The 21,442-nt window shown below is 38.0% G+C and overlaps 2 protein-coding genes across 7 annotated transcripts in view; one reads left to right on the forward strand and one right to left on the reverse strand.

The window, feature by feature from the left end:
* Window positions 1–21,442, forward strand: part of Zyg11a (zyg-11 family member A, cell cycle regulator) — a 39,463-nt gene that overhangs the window by 10,744 nt on the left and 7,277 nt on the right. The window contains exons 4-11 of the mRNA XM_071617840.1: window positions 4,549–4,689; window positions 5,262–5,438; window positions 7,747–7,811; window positions 9,452–9,551; window positions 9,635–9,688; window positions 15,105–15,266; window positions 15,343–15,387; window positions 18,179–18,373. Coding sequence (XP_071473941.1) covers window positions 4,549–4,689; window positions 5,262–5,438; window positions 7,747–7,811; window positions 9,452–9,551; window positions 9,635–9,688; window positions 15,105–15,266; window positions 15,343–15,387; window positions 18,179–18,373 — 939 coding nt within the window. The remainder of the gene's footprint in view (window positions 1–4,548; window positions 4,690–5,261; window positions 5,439–7,746; window positions 7,812–9,451; window positions 9,552–9,634; window positions 9,689–15,104; window positions 15,267–15,342; window positions 15,388–18,178; window positions 18,374–21,442) is intronic.
* The window catches only part of Echdc2 (enoyl-CoA hydratase domain containing 2), a 56,736-nt gene that overhangs the window by 1,288 nt on the left and 34,006 nt on the right, over window positions 1–21,442 (reverse strand). Inside the window, exon 8 of one of the 6 annotated variants that reach the window (XM_071617839.1) lies at window positions 1,597–4,142. The exons of 1 other annotated variant lie outside the window; for it this stretch is intronic. In XM_071617839.1, coding sequence (XP_071473940.1) covers window positions 4,005–4,142 — 138 coding nt within the window. In that variant the 3' untranslated portion in view covers window positions 1,597–4,004. 4 more of the 6 variants (XM_071617834.1, XM_071617833.1, XM_071617836.1 and 1 more) reach the window with 4 other exon arrangements.

Raw genomic sequence — 21,442 nt, forward strand, 5'->3', positions numbered from 1 at the left:
ATAGCCATTATCGATTACCTCATATGTGGCAGTGTTGTGCTTGCCCATTGTTTTCTTCTTTAATCCTCCCATTTTACAGATGAGGAAAGGGAAGCTCAGAGAGATTTGTCTACTTACCATCATGGAATGAACCATTCAGTTTTAAAGCTGGTACCTGCATCCAAATCCAAATCTTTGTGACTCTTAAAACTTATGCTCTTTACCTCTCTTAAGAACTGAGGAGGGTTCTGGGGTTGTGGCTCAGTGGTAGAGTACTTGCCTTGCATATATGAGGCACTGGGTTCCATCCTCAGCACCACATAAAAATAAATAAATAAAGATGTGTTCATCACATCTTTTTAAAGAACTGAGGATAGCCAGGCTTGGTGGGACACACCTGTAATAGTGCTAGCCATATTGATCATCTGCCTCTCAACTACACTCAGTAGTGTGTGTGTGTGTGTGTGTGTGTGTTTGGAGGGGGCGTCCTAGGGATTGAATCCAGGGTTGCTGTTCTTCTGAGCTACACACTCAGCCTTTTTAATTTTTGTTTTGAGACAGGATTTTGCTAACTGGTCCAGGCTGGCCTCAAACTTGTATTCCTCCTACCTCAGCCTCCCAAATAGCTAGGATTATAGGTATGTGCCACCAGGCCTGGCTCCTAGCAACACCAAAAAGAAATGTTTTGAGCATTGCCAGAATAAGTTTATAACTTTGGGCTGGGAATTGAACCCAGGGCCTTGCACATGCTAGGTGAGCACTCTACAACTGAGCTGTATCCTCAACCCATGGTGTCATTTTTTCTTTTTTTTTTTCAGTTGTAGTTGGATACAATACCTTTATTTTATTTATTTATTTTTATGTGGTGCTGAGGATTGAACTCAGAGCCTCACACATGCTAAGCGAGTGCTCTGCCACTCAGCCCCAGGCCCAGTCCCTCTTTCTTTTCTTTTTCTTTTTTTTTTTTTTAACAGTGTAACTTTCTTTTTTTTATTACTATTTTTTTTTAGATGTTGATGGACTTTTATTTATATGTGGTACGGAAATTTGAACTCAGTGCCTCATATGTTAGGCAAGTGCTCTACCACTGAGTCACAACTCCAGCCCACCCATGGTGTTATTTTGAAAAGCTATATATATATATATATATATGACAATAGAATGCACTTTTTGTTTTTTGGTACCAGGGATTAAACCCAGGGGCACTTGGCCACTGAGCCCCATCCCCAGCCCTATTTTGTATTTTATTTAGAGACAGGGTCTCACTGAGTTGCTTAGCACTTTGCCATTGCTGAGGCTGGCTTTGAACTTGCCATCCTCCTGTTTCAGCCTACCCAACCGCTGGGATTATAGGAGTGTGCCACTGTGTCCAGTTTAGAATGCACTTTGATACATCATATATAATGGAGTATAATTTCTCATTATTCTAGTTATACATGATGTAGAATCCCACCAGTCATATAGTTATTTATGTACATAGGTAATAATTTTGTCTGATTCATTCTACTATCCTTCCTACCCCCATTCCCCTTCCCCTCCCTTCACTCCCCTCTAACTATTATAAAGTAACTCTATTCTTCCCTAGCCTCTCCCCACTGCCCCCTCCCCCCATCATGAATTAGCATCCACACATCAGAGAAAACATTTGGCCTTTGGTTTTTTTGGGGATTGGCTTATTTTGTGAAAAGCAAAATATATTTAAATGTATATGTTCAGAAGTGTATTGTGTGTGTGTGTCTGTGTGTGTGTGATGTTGGTGATTGAACCCAGGAGAGCTCTACTACTGAGCTATATCTATATCCTCTTTTCATTTTTTAAAATTTTGAGACAAGGTCTCACTAAGATGCCCAAGCCGGTCTTGAATTTGTAATGCTGTTGCCTCAGCCTCCCAAGAAGCTGGGATTACAGGCCTGCACCACCTTGCCTGGCTGTGTAAAAGTATTTTGTAGAGACACTAACTATGTTCACATTTTCTTCTTTAGGTATTTGTGCCTGGGATGAACATGTGTACATGCTATACAAGAGTTTGACCAGTGAGATACACCCTGAGCCTCAACCACTGAGATACACCCTGAGTCCCCTAGGTCTTTTCAATCTAGACAGTTTTCTAGGATGGTAGTTTCAAGTATTTGTTCATTTTTCCTACAGAAACTTGTCTGTATAGGTTTGATATTCTTTCATTTTATGCTGTAATGATTCTCTAGATCTTTTTCTGCTTCTGCTTTCTGTTTTAAGTTTTTACTTATTTTGACTGGGAATGTAGCTCAGTGGTATGGTGCTAGCCTAGCATTCATGAGGCCCTGGGTTGGATCCTGGGCACTGCATAGGATACAGCTGTTTGGGCTGGATACATTTGGTGCATACCTCTAGAGGCCAAGGCAGGAGGATTGCAAGTTTTAGGCCAGCTTCTGCAACTTAGTGAGACCCTGACACAAAATGAAAAGAGGTATAACTCAGTTGGTAGATTGTCCTTAGGCTCAATTCTCAGTGTTGGAGTGGGGGTGGAGGTGGGGAAGAAGTCAATTTTCCTGCTATATTCTTCTTACTTACTCAGTTTTTTTTTTGAGGAGAGGTACTCGGAATTGAATCCAGGGATATTTAACCACTGAGCCACATTCCCAGCCCTTTTTATTTTTTTAGACAGTATCTCACAAAGTTGCTTAGGGCCTTGCTAAATTGCTGAGGCTAGCCTCAGAATTTGTAATCTTCCTGCCTCAGCTTCCCAGATTTCTGGAATTAGAGGCAAGCAGCACCATGCTATTACCCATACTATATTTAAAAAAAAAAAAAAAATTAACTCTATTCTTCCTTGTGTACCCTGTAACTTAGTCTTTCTATTTGGTAAAATTTTATCTTTTTCTTTCCAGAATTTAATAAACCCTTGCTTTAGCTCCTTGATATTAATGATTTGTTTTGGCACTGGAGATTGAACCCACGAGTGCTTTACCACTGAGCTACATTCCCAGACAGTTTTATTTTGAGACAGAGTCTCTCTAAGTTTCTGAGGCTGACCTTCAACTTTTGGTCCTTCTGCCTCAGTCTCCCAAGTCATTGGGATTATAGGTGGGTGCCACTGTGCCTGGATATATATATATTTTTTCATATACCAAAATATGTGTTAAGAATATTAAGTTTGAGGGTTGGAGTTGTGGCTCTGTGATAGAGAACTTGCCTTGCATGCATGAGGCCCTGGGTTCTATCCTCAGCACCACATAAAATAATAATAATAAAAAATAAAGATATTGTGTCCATCTACAACTAAAAAAAAAAGAATATTAAGTTTGGAGTGCTGTGCTATGGTATAATTGTCTTCTGATTTATTTTTTATTTATGGAAATATTTTTTTTTAGCCAAAATATGTAGGTTTTCATTTTTCTGACATTCTCAAAAATGTTTTATATGGAATTGATTTTAATCTTTTCATTTTCGGGCATTTGGTTGATCAGGTTCCTAATTTAAAAGCAGTCTCTTGTCAATTTAGTGAAGTGAGATCATCCAATGGGTGATGATGTTATTTGTCATGGTAGAATGGTGAAGGTTTTCTTTTTCTTTTGCATGATCCTTAATCTCCCCCCCCACCATTTCCTTCTTTTTTCCCCTCACTACCCAGTAATGCTGTAAACTGTCATGTCTAGTTTGTTTAAATTCTTTGTTGATTTTATAGTTTGAAGAGATGATATGAGGGTGTTGGGAGTAGGGGTGGTTTGGAGTCAGGTGAATGCCATTATTTTCCAGATCCAAAGTCTTCATATTGACTGTTTAAAATGTGTTATTCAGGGATAGCATGGAAGAATTATGATACTATATAAATAAGAAAGAAATGCTACTCAAAAAAATTAAAATCAATTCCTTTTTCTTTTTCTATTTTATGTTGCTGGGGATTGAATATAGGGCCTCACACATGGTAGGTAAATGCTCTACCAACTGAACTATATCCTTAGTCTTTTTGTATTATTTTACGTGACCATTTTTCTATTTTTTTGTCTAATTCTATAGGATTATTTGAGAAACATTATATGCATTCATTATTTTTGGTTGTTAAAAAAATTACACATAACTTGGGGCTGGGGATGTGGCTCAAGCGGTAGCGTGCTTGCCTGGCGTGTGTGCGGCCCGGGTTTGATCCTCAGCACCACATACAAAGATGTTGTGTCCGCCGAAAACTGAAAAATAAATAATAAAATTTCTCTCTCTCTCCCTCTCTTTAAAAAAAATAAAATAAAATATAACTCTTCAATTAATTATAATCTAGCTTTCAATAATTTAACATTAAAAAATTACACATAACTCATTATATTAGTTGAGTATTTTTCTCTTGTTTTGCATTACTGAGGATTGTACTCAGTTGAAGTATCAATTGTAATATAGTTATAGGGAGATGGTATTTAATTTTGATTTCTCCAGTTTACTGCTTTGTTAAATTAGCAGCATACTTTACCTCTCTGACTAAATGAGAACAACTTTGTAAACCACCTGGAATATATCATTGAACAGCTCTTAATATTGTTTCAAACATTGGAAGCTTGGGCATGACTGGTAAAACCTATTAGTAATGTGCTTCTTTTTCAGGTTGCTGGAGGAGCCAGTATGGGTCAGATTTCCGAAGCACTGAGCCGATATGGGAACAGGTCATGTTTTATGAAGGAAGCTCTTTACAGGCTCTTTACAGAAACATTTTCAATGCATGTACACATGCCTGCTGTTTTAAAGGTAACTATACCCTAGAAAGGAAGTTTTTTTTCAGATTACTTGGTTCAGTTAGATAAGTAATTGTATGTTTGATTTCTTTCCAGAAATGAGTGCTCCCTCCATATCTACCTCAGCATCACTTATTTGTATGTCTTTGATGGGGCTTTTTTTAGTTTCATGTTGTTGGAATCCCTCACAGTGTTTGCCCGTGTGCACTGTTGCTCTTACAAGGCTTTACACTAAAGAATAAGATATAAGTCTGGTTCATATTTGTGTTCTCTGAAATGCCTATTGGAATACCTTGAATGGAGTGAGGCCCAAGGATAGATTGTGAAATTAGTTTTAGGTGTGAGGAAATGGGAGGTCCAGAGAAAGGAGGCAACTTGTCCAAAGTCACACAGAAAGTTAATGACTGACTTTTAATTAGAGAGTATTGATGTAATACCTTAATGTCCTAAAGAGTAAATGCTGAGGATAAGGAATATCTGTTACTGTTATGATAAAGAGCAAATATTTTGCCAACCAGAACAAGCACAAGGCAGTAAAAATAATGTTGATGTTGTTCTATACTCTCAAACCATGTTTATCTTCAGCTTGTGGCTGTAGGAATGAGGAATCATCCAATGGATTTACCAGTGCAATTCACAGCTAGTGCTTGTGCCCTCAACTTAACACGCCAGGGTCTGGCCCAGGGAATGCCTGTTCGCCTGTTGTCAGAAGTCACTTGTCTACTTTTCAAGGCTCTGAAAAATTTCCCCCATTACCAACAGGTAATTTTGATTGAAATTTTAATTGTGCTTTTTAAGATCAGGGCAAATACTTTACTCTCACCAGGTGCCCACACTGACAAGATGAGCTGGGTTCAAAAGAGCTGGCTGCAACATTAAACTAGGAAAACAGTGAAGAAATCACACAACATAAGGACATGAGTTTCTCAGATCTAGGGTGGGACTGATCTGCCACCTTAAGGGTCAGCTTCTACACTGGACAGCGCTGGAAAGAGTGCGCACCCAGACACACACACACACACAAAGGAGACACACACAAAGGAGCTTCAGTGGAATGTTCTTCACCAAATAAGGCAGGGGATGATATTTCAGAGGTGGAATCTTATTTTGCGTTGTCTTATGTTCAGCAGGTTGATTGACATCTTGGCAAATCACACCCATCTCAGGTGCTGTGTGCGATCACAGGCTGAGCAAGAGGAAAGGTGCACTTGTCGCACAGCCCAGTCAGCGCGTAGTGCCAGACCTGTCCCCTCAAAATATCGCTCCAATGAGCATATAGCTCACACACACAGCCCATGGATGACTTGCAAAAAATACAAATGTGTATTTTTTAGTTCTGGTTTTTCATTGTATCAGAGAGAGAGAGAGAGAAAGAGGGGAAGAGAGGGAGGGAGAGAGACAAAATAGATAAGGAATATATGATGTTTGGTATAGAAAAATAGGAAATACAGATAAGCAATGAGGTTAAAATTTTTTTAAAATGCATGCCTGTAATCCCAGCTACTCTGGAGACTGAAGCAGGAGGATTGCAATTTTGAGGCCAGCCTGAACAGCTTAGTGAGACTGTCTCAAAATAAAAAATAAAAGGGTTGGGGGCATATAGAGTGTCAGAGTGTCAATGTCAGAGTGCTTGCCTAGCAGACAAGATTCTGGGTTCAATTTCCAGAACCTCAGTAATTTTGGGGGGATGTGTGTGTGGATTGAATCCAGTGGTGCTTTACCATTGAGTATATCTACAGCCATTATTATTATTATTATTTAATTTTAGGACAGTTTTTTGCTAAGTTTCCAGGCTAACCTTGAACTTGTACTCTATCTCAGCCTCCCAAGTTGATGGGATTACAGGTGTGCACCATTGGTGTCCAGCTACAATACTCTTAGTTACCTGGGAAATTCAATTTAAAGCTATAGTGAGATACTGGTACTCCTTCTAGAAACTACTGCATACCCCTTAGACTGGCCAATAACTAGAAGGCATCAAGTGTTGGCAGGGTATGAAACAATTGAAATTCTCATTTGGTTGTAGGAATGTGAAATGATACAACTACCAGTTCAACTGTTTGGTAATTCCTTTAAAAATGAAATATACATTTTTTATTCTACCCAGTTATTCTCACCTACGTGTTTAGCAAAGAGAATAAAATATATGTCTATATAAATGTTTATATAGGAATGTTCATAGTACCTTGTTCATAATTACTAAAAAAATTGGGTGAATAAATAAATTGTGGTATATTGGTATAAGGAAATACTGTTTGGCATAGAAAGAAATGAAGTTCTGATACATGCAACAGGGATGAATCTCAAAAACATTTGCCAGGCAAAATATTCTAAGAGTAGATACTATCTGATTCCATTTGTGAAACCTTAAATGAAAAAAAAAAAACTATAACTGTAATTTTCTGGGGTTGAGGCTGCCAGGATGGGGGCATAGTAGAACTCTTTGGGGATGATAGAAATGTTTTTTTCTTGATTTGTGGTGGTGATGGTTACACAGGTGAAAAAATTTGTCAGATCTAAATGAGTCTTTATGATAGGAATTGAGAGAGGGAGATAGATATAATTTTCTTTTTTTTTTTTTTTTGGTATTGGGGATTGAATCCAGGGGTATTTTGCTACTGAATTACATTCCCAGCCCTTTTTATGTTTTTATTTTGAGAGAGGGTCTTGCTAAATTGCTTAGGGCCTTGCTGAGTTGCTGAGGCTGGCCTTAAACTTTTGGTCTTCCTGTCTCAGCCTCCTGACTTTCTAGCATGACAGACATCTGCTACTGTGCCTGTCCCAGTGGGAGTTGATATTTAAAAATATAATAAGGAAGGTGATCTTTCTCATTTAAGAAATCTGTATTTTCACCTGTTCTTGAAAAGTTAAAAGATCTGGCTCAATTAGTCTTCATTCCTGCATGGCAGTCATCAGTTGTAGGTTTAAAGGAAAAACTTGAAGAGAGCTAGGTACAGCAGTGAGCTCCCAATAAGAAAAGCTCATTTTAGCACCATCCAAATGTTTGGAACCTGTATTTAGAATGGAGTATTACATTTACTCACAATTATTTTCTCTTTTTACCCAAAAGTTACAGAAGAATTGTCTTCTTTCCTTAACCAATTCCAGGATTCTTGTGGATGTTCCATTTGACAGGCAAGTATAAATAGAAGTTGGTCATCTGATTAGGGTGCTGGCCAGTATTCCTCTGAGCACTGTTGGCATTTGATTATTAGTTTGGCCAAGGCCTGATTAAGGCTCAGACACGGTGTTTGTGCAGAAGGCTGTTTTGAGCCTAACACACAGTAGTGATCCGTGGTACTATATTTGTAAATGTTCTCTCCCAAAGTGATTCCAGGACCAGGCAGTGGGTAAAAAAAATAATGAGCTCCAAAGAATAAAATGCACTTGGACTCAAGTTCTAGCCCTTCCATTGTCTCTGCACATGTTTCCTCTGTTTGTAAAATAGTAACTCGTTTGAGGATTTGATATGATAATGTTTATAAATTATCTGTCACAGTACATAGTTTAAGAGGTATTGGCCATATGAAGAATCTTAGTCATTCATTTTGTTATTGATTATTTAATAATAATTTAAAAAATCATTATCATCCTAGATGTTATAGAGGGATTCTTGGGATTCTTTTCAAAGCCTTTGTGATCTTCCAGATTCACAACTTTAAAGCATTTAGATTAGTTAACTGCAGAAAGCAGAAAAATTAAGCACAGACTGATACGAGCTTTTTGCTGAGGCTGGCTTTGAATTTGTGATCCTCCTGCCTCAGCCTCACAAGACGCTGGGATTACAGGAATGCACCACCACGCCCAGCCATTTATTCAAATCTTTTATGTCCTTAAGAAGTATGTGGGAGTTCTCTTCACATGGTGTTGTATATTAACATTTACACCTTTTACATTGCTGTTTTCAGTGGCTACTTCAGTATTTGATATCCATGCAGTATGTAATTTGTAGGTGAAGGGTTATGGATAGTAAGTTTGCTGTGGTGTTTTGGCACTGTCCACAATTCAGATTACAAATTACTACCTCTTTGGAAACTCTTTAGACTCATCGTAGTAGAAACTAAATGCTAAAAAGTTTTTTTGCTAGGCATAGTTGCACAGGGCTACTTGGGAGGCTTAGGCAGGAGGATCACAAGTTCAAGGCCAGCCTAGGCAATTTAGTGAGGCTCCATGTCATAATAAAAAATGAAAAGGGCTGGGGATGTAGCTCAGTAATAGAGCATTTGCCTACTACTATGTGAGATCCTGGGTTCAGTTCCCAGAAAGGATAAAAATAAATCCCCAGAAATAAATAAAAATAAAAAAAGGTTTCTTTGGATCTGCTTATCCAGTGTTCTGTTTTTTAAAAGAATATGTTTTAGTTGTAGATGAACACAATATCTTTATTTATTTTTTTATATGGTGCTGAGGATCGAACCCAATGCCTCACAATGTTTGTGTGAGGCAAGCTCTACCACTGAGCCCCAGCCCCAGTGTTGTATTTTTATTCTTTTTCTCTCGCTCTTTTTATTACCCCTTGGTTCTGAGGATTGAATCCAGGGCTGCTGCTTTCATGCTCTGCAGGTACCCTTCCTTTGATCTGCACCCCATGCGTACTCATTCTATTTGTATACTCTCCTGTTCCATCTTATCTCCTAAATGCTCATTTTCATAGTTGAGGCTTTATAAGTTCAAAACTATTTTTGTTACAGGATTTGTTGGGGGAGGCTGAGTGATTTGCCATGTACAGTTTCACAAACTATGTAATATTGAGAAAAATAAACACTTCTTTTCAGGTTTGATGCTGCCAAGTTTGTTATGAAATGGCTCTGTAGGCATGAGAACCCCAAAATGCAAACTATGGCAGTGAGCATCACCTCTATTCTAGCACTGCAGGTATGTGACATTTAGGTCAAGATCGTGCTCTTCCTCCTCATACAGCTTGGATACTTAACTTTTTGCTTTTTACTTGCCTTTAGCTATCACCAGAGCAAATTGCACAACTCCAAGAAGAGCTCTTCATGGCAGTTAAGGTGGGTTGAGTTGATCTTCATTTAACTTTTGTAAAAATGCAGGTATTTTGTGAATGCAGCTTAAAAAATTAAATAGGTCTAAAGGCCCCATTAAAAAGAAATTGTAGGCTGGGTATATAGCTCAGTTGTTAGAGTGCTTGCCTTGCATGCACAAGGCCCTGGGTTCAATTCTCAGCACCACAGAAAAGAAAAGAAATTGTAAAACTTGTTCCCCAAGATAAATTTCTATTCTTATAGCTATTTATTTACTTCTACTTTTCAAAATATAATGCTTAACTGCAGTTTTAGATATTTATTTTGTTACTATAATAAATAAAAATTTAGTTCTCCTACATATATTTCTACAGATTCTTTCTGCAGTTCCCAACAAGTTTATAGCACAATTAAATCTGTAATCAGTATTTACATTAGGATTATGTGAACATTGCTCATTCAAAACATTTTATTTTGCACTTTTTTTTTTGGTACTGGGGATTAAACTCAGGGGTACTCAACCACTGAGGCACATCCCCAGCCCTATTTTGTATTTTATTTAGATACATTTCTTATTTTATGCCTTTTGCATTGCCGTTATCTGTGGATACTTCAGTGTTTGATATCCAACCAATACATTTTTCCACTTATTGATGCATGTTTATAATAGTGATAAAGTCAAGGATAAAAACTTTCTTTTGGGCCTGTTCATTTCTGAGGTGCTTGAGTTCTCAAGAAGGTGATTGAGGGCTGGGAGTGTGGCTTAGTGGTAGAGTGCTTGCCTTGCTCATAGGAGGCACAGGGTTCAATCCTCAGCACTGCATAAAATAAAATAAAGGTATTGTGTTCATCTACAACTAAAAAAAATGAAGCCAGGTGCAGTGGTGCATGTCTGTAATCCCACTGGCTCAGGAAGCTGAGACAGGAACATCATGATTTCAAAGCCAGCCTTACCAATAGCAAGGCACTAAGCAACTCGGTGAGACCCTGTCTTTAAATAAAATACAAAATAGGGCTGGGGATGTGGCTCAGTGGTTTTGAGTGCCCCTGAGTTCAATCCCTGGTACCCCCCCCAAAAAAAAACAAGAAGATAGTTTGAGTTCTGGGCTGCAGCTCATAGTGGTGGTTAGGGGTAGAGAAATTATTTTATTCATCAGTTGTGGATTGGATGGGATTACCTAGAAAGAATATGGAGTGTATATAGAGAAAAGAAAAGGATATACAGAAGTTCATTGGAAAATTAGGAGAAGCCAAAAAAGGAGTTTGAGAAGGAGCATCCAGAATGTGCTAGGAAACAGGAGAGAGAAGTGTCTTAGAATCCAACAGGAAATATTCAAGAAAACTCAGGCAGTAGTGTCAGATCTGAGTAGTTGAGTGAGATGACAGTGGAATTGACTCTTGAATTTGGCATGATGGGAGTCATGAGACATCTTGGTAGATCCTGTTTTCAGAGAATGCTGGGCCAAACAAGTTGAATGATGAACAGAGAAATGGAGAAAACTTTTTTATGTTGGTTTTAATGAGAAGGAAAGAGAATGGTACTATGTGGAGTCAATAGTAATTTTTTTTTGTAAGATAGATTTTGTAAGATAGATATTTTGTAAAATATTAAGATATTTTGTGCCTATGAAAAAGGGAAAAATAGCCCTAAACAAGACAACTTTTTAAAAAATTTTAAGGGGCTAGGGTTATAGCTCAGTGGTAGAGCGGTTGCCTCACACTTGTGAGGCTTTAGGTTCAATCCTCAGCACCACATAAATTATAAATGAATGAATGAATGAATGAATGAAATAAAAATATAAAAAAATTAAGACAGGGTTTCTAAGTCACTGAGGGTGGGATCTCACTTAGTTGCTGTGGCTAGCCTCTAACTTTCCATCCTGCTGCTCTATTCTCCCAAATTCCCTGGCTTGTGCCTTGGCACCCCATTGAGAAAATAATTTTGACACCAAATCCTTGAGTTTGCAGGAATAAGATTTCGAGCAGATGTAAAGATGTTGGATTCAGTGGAGTAGGAGAGAAAGCAGAGTACATTGATGCAAGTGTAAACATGCCAGTTTAGAAGAGTGACTTTGAAAGATGATATGAGCTGGGCATGGTGGCATATACCTATAAACCCAGATTCTTGAGAGATTGAGGCAGAGAAATTGCAAGTTTGAGGCCATCCTCGACAATATAGTGAGAGTCTGTCTCCCCACACTCTGCATTTTTTAATTGGTGCATTTTAGTTGTACATAATAATGGGATTTGTTGCTGTATTTGTACATGCATATAATATAACAATATAATTTGGCAGTATCACGCCCTAGCACTTTCCCCCTGTCTCCCTACTCCCATCCCTTGGTTGTTTTCCTCTTCTGATGTCCCTTTGATTTTAATGAGATCCGCCCCCATCTTTCTTTTCATTTTTTCCTCTCTGGCTTCTACATAGGAGAGAAAACACAGGACCCTTAACCTTCTGAGCTATACTTATTTCACTTTACTTAATGGTTTCTAGTTTCATCCATTTTTCTGCAAATGACATAATTTCATTTTTCTATATGACTTTTGTTATGAATTGTGCTGCTATAAACATGGGTGGTATGTATCACTGTAATATGATGATTTTAATTCTTCTGCAGAAATACTAAGGAGCGGTATGGTGGTTCCATGCCTAGCCTTTTGAGGAAAGACCCTGTCTTAAAATAAAAATAGGGCTGGGAATTTGGCTCAGTGATAGAGCTCTCACCCAGTTTGTGGTAGGTCCTGTGTTTGATTCTCAGCATAACCAAAAGGGAGAGATATGAAGTGATCAATGAGAGTAAAAAGATGGTAATTAAAGTTTGAGGAGGAGAATTAGGAAATAACAATCTTTGGAACAAAATATAGTTGAATGCCCTTTTAAAATTTATGGGCAGATATTGAAAGCACAGACTTTTTCAACCTTCAGAGTTTGGGGGAGGCATGAAGTGGACTGATAGCTAGGTTTAGCATTTATCCTAAAGTAGAAGTTGTGAAAATGTCTAGAAATGGTAACAGGACTGGATACAAATAGAGCAAGGACTCCGAGCAACATAATGGGAGGAAGAACAGTGGATTTCCTGGAGAGACAAGTTTATTTTGGTTTCTGGTTTTTAAATGTTATTTGTTTATTTAATACTGGGCCTTGCATACACTAGGCAAGTGCTATATCCCTGAGCTACATTCTCAGCCTTATTTTTTTTTAAGAGAGAGAGAGAATATCTTTTTTTGTAGATGGACACAACACAATGCCTTTATTTATTTATTTTTTGATGCTGAGAATTGAACCCGGGTCTCACGCATGCTAGGCGAGTGCTCTACAGCTGAGCCACAATCCCAGCCCCCAGCCTTATTTTTTAAAGTGCATATTAATTGTACAAAATAAAGTGTTTCATTGTGTTATATTCATACTTGCATATAATAATGATATTTTCTACTAGAAAGACGTTTTAGGTAGTGATAACAAGAGCTCAGGAATCAGATTTAGGTAGACAAGGCCCAACCAATTACTAGTCATATGACTTGGGATAAATCTCTGTGCTTTGACTCTTCATTTGGAAAACTGTATTAGCAATTAAAACTCAGACTTCTGTCATAGTGATACTACCTCATCAGTTATTGTGCATATGTTTCAGAGAAAGCATGTAAAGCATGGGACCATGGCTTTGCCACAGTCAAATGTTTCAGGGACAGCCTCATTTCACTGCTCCCTTTCTTCCTTGCCTTGCCCTTATTCATAACCTGTTGACTGCCTAGGTGAATATCTTCTTCCTACTACTCTTAGCTGTCACAAAAAATCTTTATTTATTTTTAAAATTTATTTTGGTACTGGGAATTGAACACAGGGGCGCTATACCACTGGGCCACACCCTCAACCCTTTTTATTTTTTGAGACAAGTTCTTGCTAAATTGCTTAGGGCTTTGCTAAATAGCCAATATTGTTCTGGAACTTGTGGTCCTCCTGTCTCTCTACCTGCCCCTGCCCAGTTGCTGGTATTATAGGAGTGCCCTAGCTTACATATTACCTATATATGAAGGTTTCCCTCTTACCCTTTATATAAAGTAAAATTTCAAGCTTTTGTGTATTTCTTTAAGAGCATTTGACAAAACTAAAATACATTTTTTTAAAGATTTGGAAACTTAAAAAAAAACCTTTTATTTATTTATTTATTTATATGTGGTGCTGAGGATTGAACCCAGTGCCTCACACATGCTAGGCAAGCACTCTACCATTGAGCCACAACCCCAGCCCCATTTGGAAACTTTAAAAAATATATTTTTCAGTTGTTGATGGACCATTTATTTATTATTTATTTTTAACTCACAGTTATGGAGGCTGAAAGTCCAAATAGCATGGTGCCAGCTCTGGTGAGGGCCCCCTAGCTGCATCATATGATAAATGGCATCCTAGTGGGAGCTCATGCAAAAGGGAGAGAACACATGGCAAGGCAGGATGTCTGAGAGTGGGATTATTTATTTATTTTTATGTGGGGCTGAGGATTTAACCTATTGCCTCATACATGCTAGGAAAACACTCTACCACTGAGCCACAACTCTAGCCCCCTAAAATTTTTAGTTGAGGAAAAACCAAGTTTTTTTTTTTTTTGTCTGTCTCTGCTACCTGAATGAGTACTTGACTTACAGATGGTGTTAACTAAATGTTTTCAGTCAATAAAAAGTAGAATATCTGATATATACTTGATAATGCCCATTTTTTGTGGGGAGGGGTACCAGGGATTGAACCTAGGGGTGCTTAACCACTGAGCCACTTCCCCAGCCCTTTCTTGTATTTTATTTAGAGACAGGGTCTAACTGAGTTGCTTAGGGCCTTGCTAAATTGCTGAGGCTGGTTTTGAACTCATGATCCTCCTGCCTCAGCCTCCTGAGCTGCTCTACTGAGATTACTGGCAATAATGCAGTTTTTTTGTTTGTTTTTGTTTTTACCAACTAAGCACGCTTATTAAACTTTTATCCTCCTGCCCCCCCTTTTTTTTTCTTTTTTTGGTTATACTGGGGATTGAACTAGGAGGCCTCATGCATGCCAGGCAAGTGCTGTACCACTGAGCTACTACCCATCTATATTTTTGTTTTCTTCAGTTAATCACAAAAAACCATAGGAGGTAGTTAAAATATATTTTACTGAAAAAATGGATCACAAAGCTATTAAGTGATGAAACTTGGGTTTGGAACAGGGATTTGATTCTAACATCATCATTTTTTTTTAAGAGAGAGAGAGAATCTTTTAATGTTTATATTTTAGTTTTTCTTTATTTTTTTAGTTGCATGTGGTACTGAGGATCGAACCCAGCACACCACGCATGCCAGGCGAGCGCGCTACCGCTTGAGCCACATCCCCAGCCCCTAACACTCTTCTTAATTTTGCTTTTCTTGTAATGGAAGTGAGTCATAAGGGCATCTAACCTCCTGTCTCTTTGTGTTTTAGGAACTTATAGTGATAGTGAAACAAAAGACTACTGAAAATTTAGATGATGTCACCCTCTTGTTTGCTTTGAAAGCACTTTGGAATCTTACAGATGAATCTCCAGCTGCCTGCAAACACTTTATTGAAAACCGAGGATTGGCAATCTACATTCAAGTTTTAGAGGTGGGAAGATGGGATTGACTTTATATGTAAAAATTCTTTTCTTCATGATAAAGTAACCTATTTATTCTTTTGACAGAATTTTTCAGAGTCTTCAGTACAAAGCAAAGTACTTGGTCTCTTGGTAAGGTGAATTGTTTTGAGTTAATTTTAATTACTTTCAGAAAATTAACATGGATGTAGTACCTACCATGTGCTAGCAAATGTTAAAATCTGTTTACATGTATAAACTCATTTAATTTTCACATTATCCCTATAAAGTAAATAGCATTATATGTCAGCCAGTTATTGCTGTGAACAAACTGCAACTTAGTGACTTAAAACAATAGCCATTTTTTTTACTTAAGAATTTGTGGATCAACAGTTTGAGTTCAGATCAGCTCTACAGTTTTTCTGTTGGTCTCCTGGGGGAAATTTATGAAGCCACAGTCATCTGGTGACTCACCTGGGACCAGATGGTCTAAGGTGGCCCGACTTTCATGTCTGAAGTTGGGACTGGAAGTTGACTGGGCCTTGTGTCATCATGGGCTTCTTTTTGTGGTAGTTTCAGGCCAGCAATAGAGGGCCAAGTCCCCTCGTACATATACTTTCCAAGTTCAGTTTACATCACACTTGTTAATGTCTCACTGGCCAAAAGCAGATTCTGTGGTTAAGCTCAGATTAGACTGGCCATCCTTTCATGGAAGGTAACAGCAAAATCACATTGCTACAGGGTGTATGCACAGCGATAGGAAAAATTGTGCTATGACTATACCACATAGTTATCATCCACATCCTAGACACAAACTCTTTGACACATGAAACTAGCATTTATCCTAAGTCACTTTAGTATAGAATCAAAATTCAAACTCGAGCTGGCTCCAGACCCTCTTATATTAACAACCTTAACTATAATGCATCTTTGTCAAGGTGATTTATATTATGTATATATATATTTTTTTTTCAGTGCCTGCCCAGCCCCAAGGCAATCAATTTTTTTAGAAATTTCTTTGTTCATATTTGTGTATTCTCTCATTCAAAATATTCCACGACTGAGAAATTTGTTTCCTAATGATTTACAAAAATTAATTAAAATGTACTATGCATACCTTTATTTTGTCATGCTGAGTGCAGTGGGAGATACAACAAATAAATCTTTCAGGCTGAGTGTACATATACTTTCCAAGTTTAGGAGGTAGTGTTAGACCTGTGTACACAGCTCTCTCCTTGAAGACTGCATCTTGTATTGCTAGAAGAGAAGTATAAGTCCTGTGGGAGCCTTTGCTTCTAATCATAAACTTCTTGAAAATGAGGATTGTGACTTATACTCTTCATATACCTGGCACCTGTAGGACTCACAACACAGTAGATGTGAAAGGCATCACAGAGAGGGATAAATGATTATTGTTGGAAATCAAAAAGTTACAGAAAAGCAGAAGGTAGGGACAAAAGTCATTTTTGGCTAGAGACAATATAATCATTAAAGAGATACTATGAAACAGAAAATTTCAGAATTGAAATTTTGGGAGAAACTGGAAAAAGAGACTAGCTATGGGAAATAATACCAGAAAGTTGGACTAAAGCCTTATATATCTTACTAGCTAGTTAATAGCTAGCTCAGTGACAAGAGTACTTGCCTAGCATGTTCAGGGTCACAGGTTTGATCCCCAGCACTTGTCCAAAGATGGGGAGGACAAGGAAAAAAATTTAGATTTTCCATTTTTTAAAATATTTTTGAGCCTTTCAGACTTCCAAAGATTTATATTGTTTGGATTTAATGTCTAATAGACCTAACCCTTACAAGGGTCATATCTCATCTCTGGAAAAAAAGGAGCTGAGGTTGAGGGGATTCTCAAAAACAGTACAATTTCAGCTCTACTTTCCTTTGTTCTTTTCAGCAAACTAGTGTCCATGGTGTACTTTCTAGGAAGTTGCTGAAGCAATAGCAAAAGTTAGCATTGATTTAAAGTAACTGTTCTATTTACTTTTACTCTTCAAACCTTTGCTTTTTCAGTTGTGTGGTCAGACCCCAAGTGACTGACCAATGATTTCAGCCTCCTGTATTTGTTTTTCTTTGTAATGTCCTCTTCTCCTGGAGTGTGAACAGGACCTGTTAACTTGCTTCTAACAGCTAGAATATGGCAAAGATGATAGGTTATCACATCCTTATTATGTTACAATGTATTTATGAATCCATCTTGCTAGTAAACACACTTTAAGGACTCTTGCTTCTAACTCGAAAGGAGCAAAATATATTGAAGTTAGTAGTTGGAAAAGGGAGACACCCAATTTCAAGGAACTGGGCAACCTCTTGGAACTCAAGGTGGCTTTTAGCAAGAGACTGGATCTCTCAGTCCTATAGCCACAAGAAACAAATTCTGCCAGCATCAGTGGAGATTGCACTTGAGAAATTCAGCCTTAGGAGATCTCAGAGTAGAAAGAGGACCCCGCTCAGATTCCTGTTCCACAGAAACAGTGAGGAGGTAAATTCATATTATTTTAAGCCACTAAGTTTATGGTAATTTGTTACACAGCATTGAAAATTAAATAATGCAACATAATAAAACAAATATTACCTGCCTATTGTTAAACTTGTCAAGATAATGTAACATCTAGCAGACCCCTGATTATGTTGTTTGTCAGGCCTGGTTTTGTGTTTTAATTCATGCAGTTATGAGTAATGTGAACCTGATTCTTGTATTAAATGAGAGATAAGGCAGTTAGAAAAAGACATTTACCTAGTAGTATGCCTGGTACTGAGCAAGTGCTCATCTGGTGATTTATTTGTAATGATCATGCTCATGCTAAAGGGGGTGGGATTTGGGGATTAGGCTGTTGGGCAGGATCTGAGATGAGCAGTAGGAAAGAGAGAAAAGCTAATTCCTTATTCTCCTCCCTTCCTGTCCCTGATGTTCACTGCTTCATGTGACCTGTAGAACAACATAGCTGAAGTCAGAGAGTTTTCTTCCAAGCTGGTGACTGAAGATGTGATGAAGCATATCAGCAGTTTACTTCATAGCAAAGAAATAGAAGTGAGCTATTTTGCTGCAGGTATCATAGCCCACCTGACATCTGACAAACAGCCCTGGCTCTTCCGCGATCTGCAGAGGAATGCTCTTCTTGAGGATTTGGTACAGGAACCATTCTTCTTTACAAAACAGTGTAATCTTTTCTTGTATATAACTTAATTTTATAGATCATAAGAGGTTTAGAAATATATGATCATTATAAAAAATGGGAAAAATACATATAGGAAAGAAGAAAATGGAAACTTACCCATGCTCTTTCACCTAAAGCTAACCTCTTGAATGCAAAATTTTGTTGCATTTCTTTTACTGTTTTTTTTTTTTTTTTTTTTTTTTTATAAAAGTTACACATGCAAACAGTTGTGTATGGCTTTATGCAAATCCCCTTTCTCTTTCAGCTTTTTTAAAGTTATTTCTTTTGGTATTTACTTCCATATCTATAAATAAGATATTATGGGTTTTTTGTTTGTTTTGGGTTTTTTTTGGGGGTGGGGTGGGTAATGGGGATTTAACCCAGAGGCACTTTACTACTGAGTTACATCCCCACCCTTTTTAAATTTTTTACATTCAGACACGGTCTCACAAAATTGCTGCGGCTGGCCTTGAACTTGTGATCCTCATGCCTTAGCCTTTCAAGTAGCTGGGACTTACAGGTGTGGGCCATGGTAACCAGCCTTGTTGCTATTTTTTACTTTTAAGCATCTTCTGCCCATTAATTGTCCCCAAATAGGAAAGAATGATTCTTATTCTTTCTATCTCTTGTGTCTACTTTTTCCTATACTCTAGCTATAAGTTTTTCAGTACATTTCAGAACTGTTCTATCCACTTCACCTTCTCAAGAGCCTTCTGTGTCTCTTCTATCTGGTCTGCTTGTTTTGTATTATCTGGTATACCTTTGTTACTGTCATCCTAGGATATTCCTTTACTATCATCCTGCATATTCCCATCGTCTCTCTTGTGTTGCTTCCCTATTTTCTGGATTACATGCCTTCCTTTTTCTTGGTTTACTCGCTCCCCAGCATATCTTCTGGTAGTTTCCTAAGAAGAGATGCATGAAAGTGAAATCTCAACTGTTTCTAAAGGCCTTTATCTTACTCTCACATTTAGTTGGTGAAATGGCTAGGTGTAGAATTTTTAGCTTTCAAATATTTTTCCTTCAGAATTTTTAAGTCTTTGCCAGGCATGATAGTGCACACTCTAATCCCAGTGACTTGGAAGCCTGAGACAGGAGGATTGCAAGTTCAAGGCCAGACTCAGAAACTTAGACCCCATCTCAAAATTCAAAGAGCTAGAAATGTAACTCAGTGGTAAGGTGCCTCTGGGTTCACTCCCTAGTACTGGAAAAGAAAAAATTTCCCCAAATGAAGGAAACAAACTTCCAGGGTAATAAGTACTCAATGCAGTATAAGAAAATGAACCCTCATCAAGGTATATCCCTATGATTCCAAACTTTGAAGGTAAAGAGCTTTGTTTTTTTTGCAGTACTGGACATTGAACCCAAAGGGTCACGAGCACTGAGCCACCTCCACATCTCTTCTTGTTTTTAGACAAGGTGTCCCCAAGTTGCTGACATTGGCCTTTGAACTTGCCATCCTCTTGCGTCAGCCTCCGGAGTTGCTAGGATTACAGGCGTGTGTTCCTGTGCCCAGCTCTCTTTCTTTCATCCTTTTCTTTCCTTTCCTCCCTCCCTTCCTCTTTTTTTCTTTCCTTTCCTTTTCCTTTTCTTTCTGATGTTGGAGAATAAACCCAAGACCTTATACATGCCAGGAAAGCACAGTACCACTGAGTCATGTGCCCAGCCCACTTTTTCATCTTTTAAAAATATTTGTTTTTTAGTTGTAGTTGGACACAATACTTTTGTTTTATTTATTTATTTTTATATGGTGCTGAGGATCGAACCCAGGGCTTCCTTGCACATGCTAGGTGACCACTCTACTGCTGAGCCATAACCCTAGCCCCCACTTTTTCATTAAAAAAATTTTTTTTTTCTTTCTGGGGATATTGGCCTTCCCCAGACTGTGTTTTCTGCTTTCTGTGTTTCCCCGCCTCAGTACTAGGGATTGAACACAGGGCCTTACACAAGTTACATAAGCACTAAGCTACATTTCCAGCCTTTTAAAAAAAAAATGTGTGTGTGTGTGTGTGTGTGTTGCGCGTGGTGCTGGCTATAGAACCCAGGGCCTTGTGAATGCAAGGCAAGCACTCTAACAACTGAGCTATATTGCCAGCCCCATTCTTTAATCATTTCAGCCATCCTCCTGTTTTGAAGCCCATCTCTAGTTTCACTTTGGAAAGTAGCTTGTGAAAAATTTTAAATCTCCTAGGGATTGTGTTCAAATTGGTTTTTGCGACATTGGAGATTGAACCTAGAGGTGCTTTTAGCACTGAGCAACATCCCTAGCTTTTTATTTTATTTATTTATATTTTGGTATCAAGGATTGAGCCCATGGGCTTTTAACCATTGAGCTATATCCCCAGCCCTTTGTATTTTTTATTTTGAGATAGGGTCTCACTAAGTTGCTGAGGGACTCATTAAGTTGCTGAAGCTGGTTTTGAACTTGGGATCCTCCTGCTTCAGCCTCCTGAACCTCTGGGATTACAGGCATGTGCCACCATGCCCAATTCTTTTTTTATTTGTAGATAGAGTCTCACTAAGTTGCTGAGGATCTTGCTGAATTGCAAGATCTAGCCTTGAATTTGGTAATCCTCCCAAGTTTTTGGGATTATAGGCATGCACCACTGTCCCCAGGGGTTTGTTTTTCTTACCACAGTCAGTTACTATATCTCCCATCTACTTTGTTCTCGGTGTTTGATTTCTTCTCTTATTTCTATTTATTTATTTATTTATTTATTTTTGAGAAAGAGGAAAAAGAGGTTTATTGCTTTGCTAGCAAAGGAGAAACACAGGGGACTTCTTGTCCCAAAGGCTGTTTCTATCTTTCAGCAGGAACAGAGGGCTTTTAAAGAGGTGATTCAAAATACATTCCACATGTTTTCTGTTAGAGTGAGTTCTTCTGTTTTAAACCATTCTTACTATTCAGTGAGTGGGATTTAAGGATGTAGTGTAATTTCAGTTCAGTACCTTAAAAAAGAAGCCTTTATTGCATTCTTTTCTTCATGTATCTACATATGTAATGGTTGTCAAATAATTTGGTAAGTAGGTATATCTAAATT

The sequence above is a fragment of the Marmota flaviventris genome, chromosome 10 (assembly GCF_047511675.1).
Source record: "Marmota flaviventris isolate mMarFla1 chromosome 10, mMarFla1.hap1, whole genome shotgun sequence".
NCBI lineage: Eukaryota > Metazoa > Chordata > Mammalia > Rodentia > Sciuridae > Marmota > Marmota flaviventris.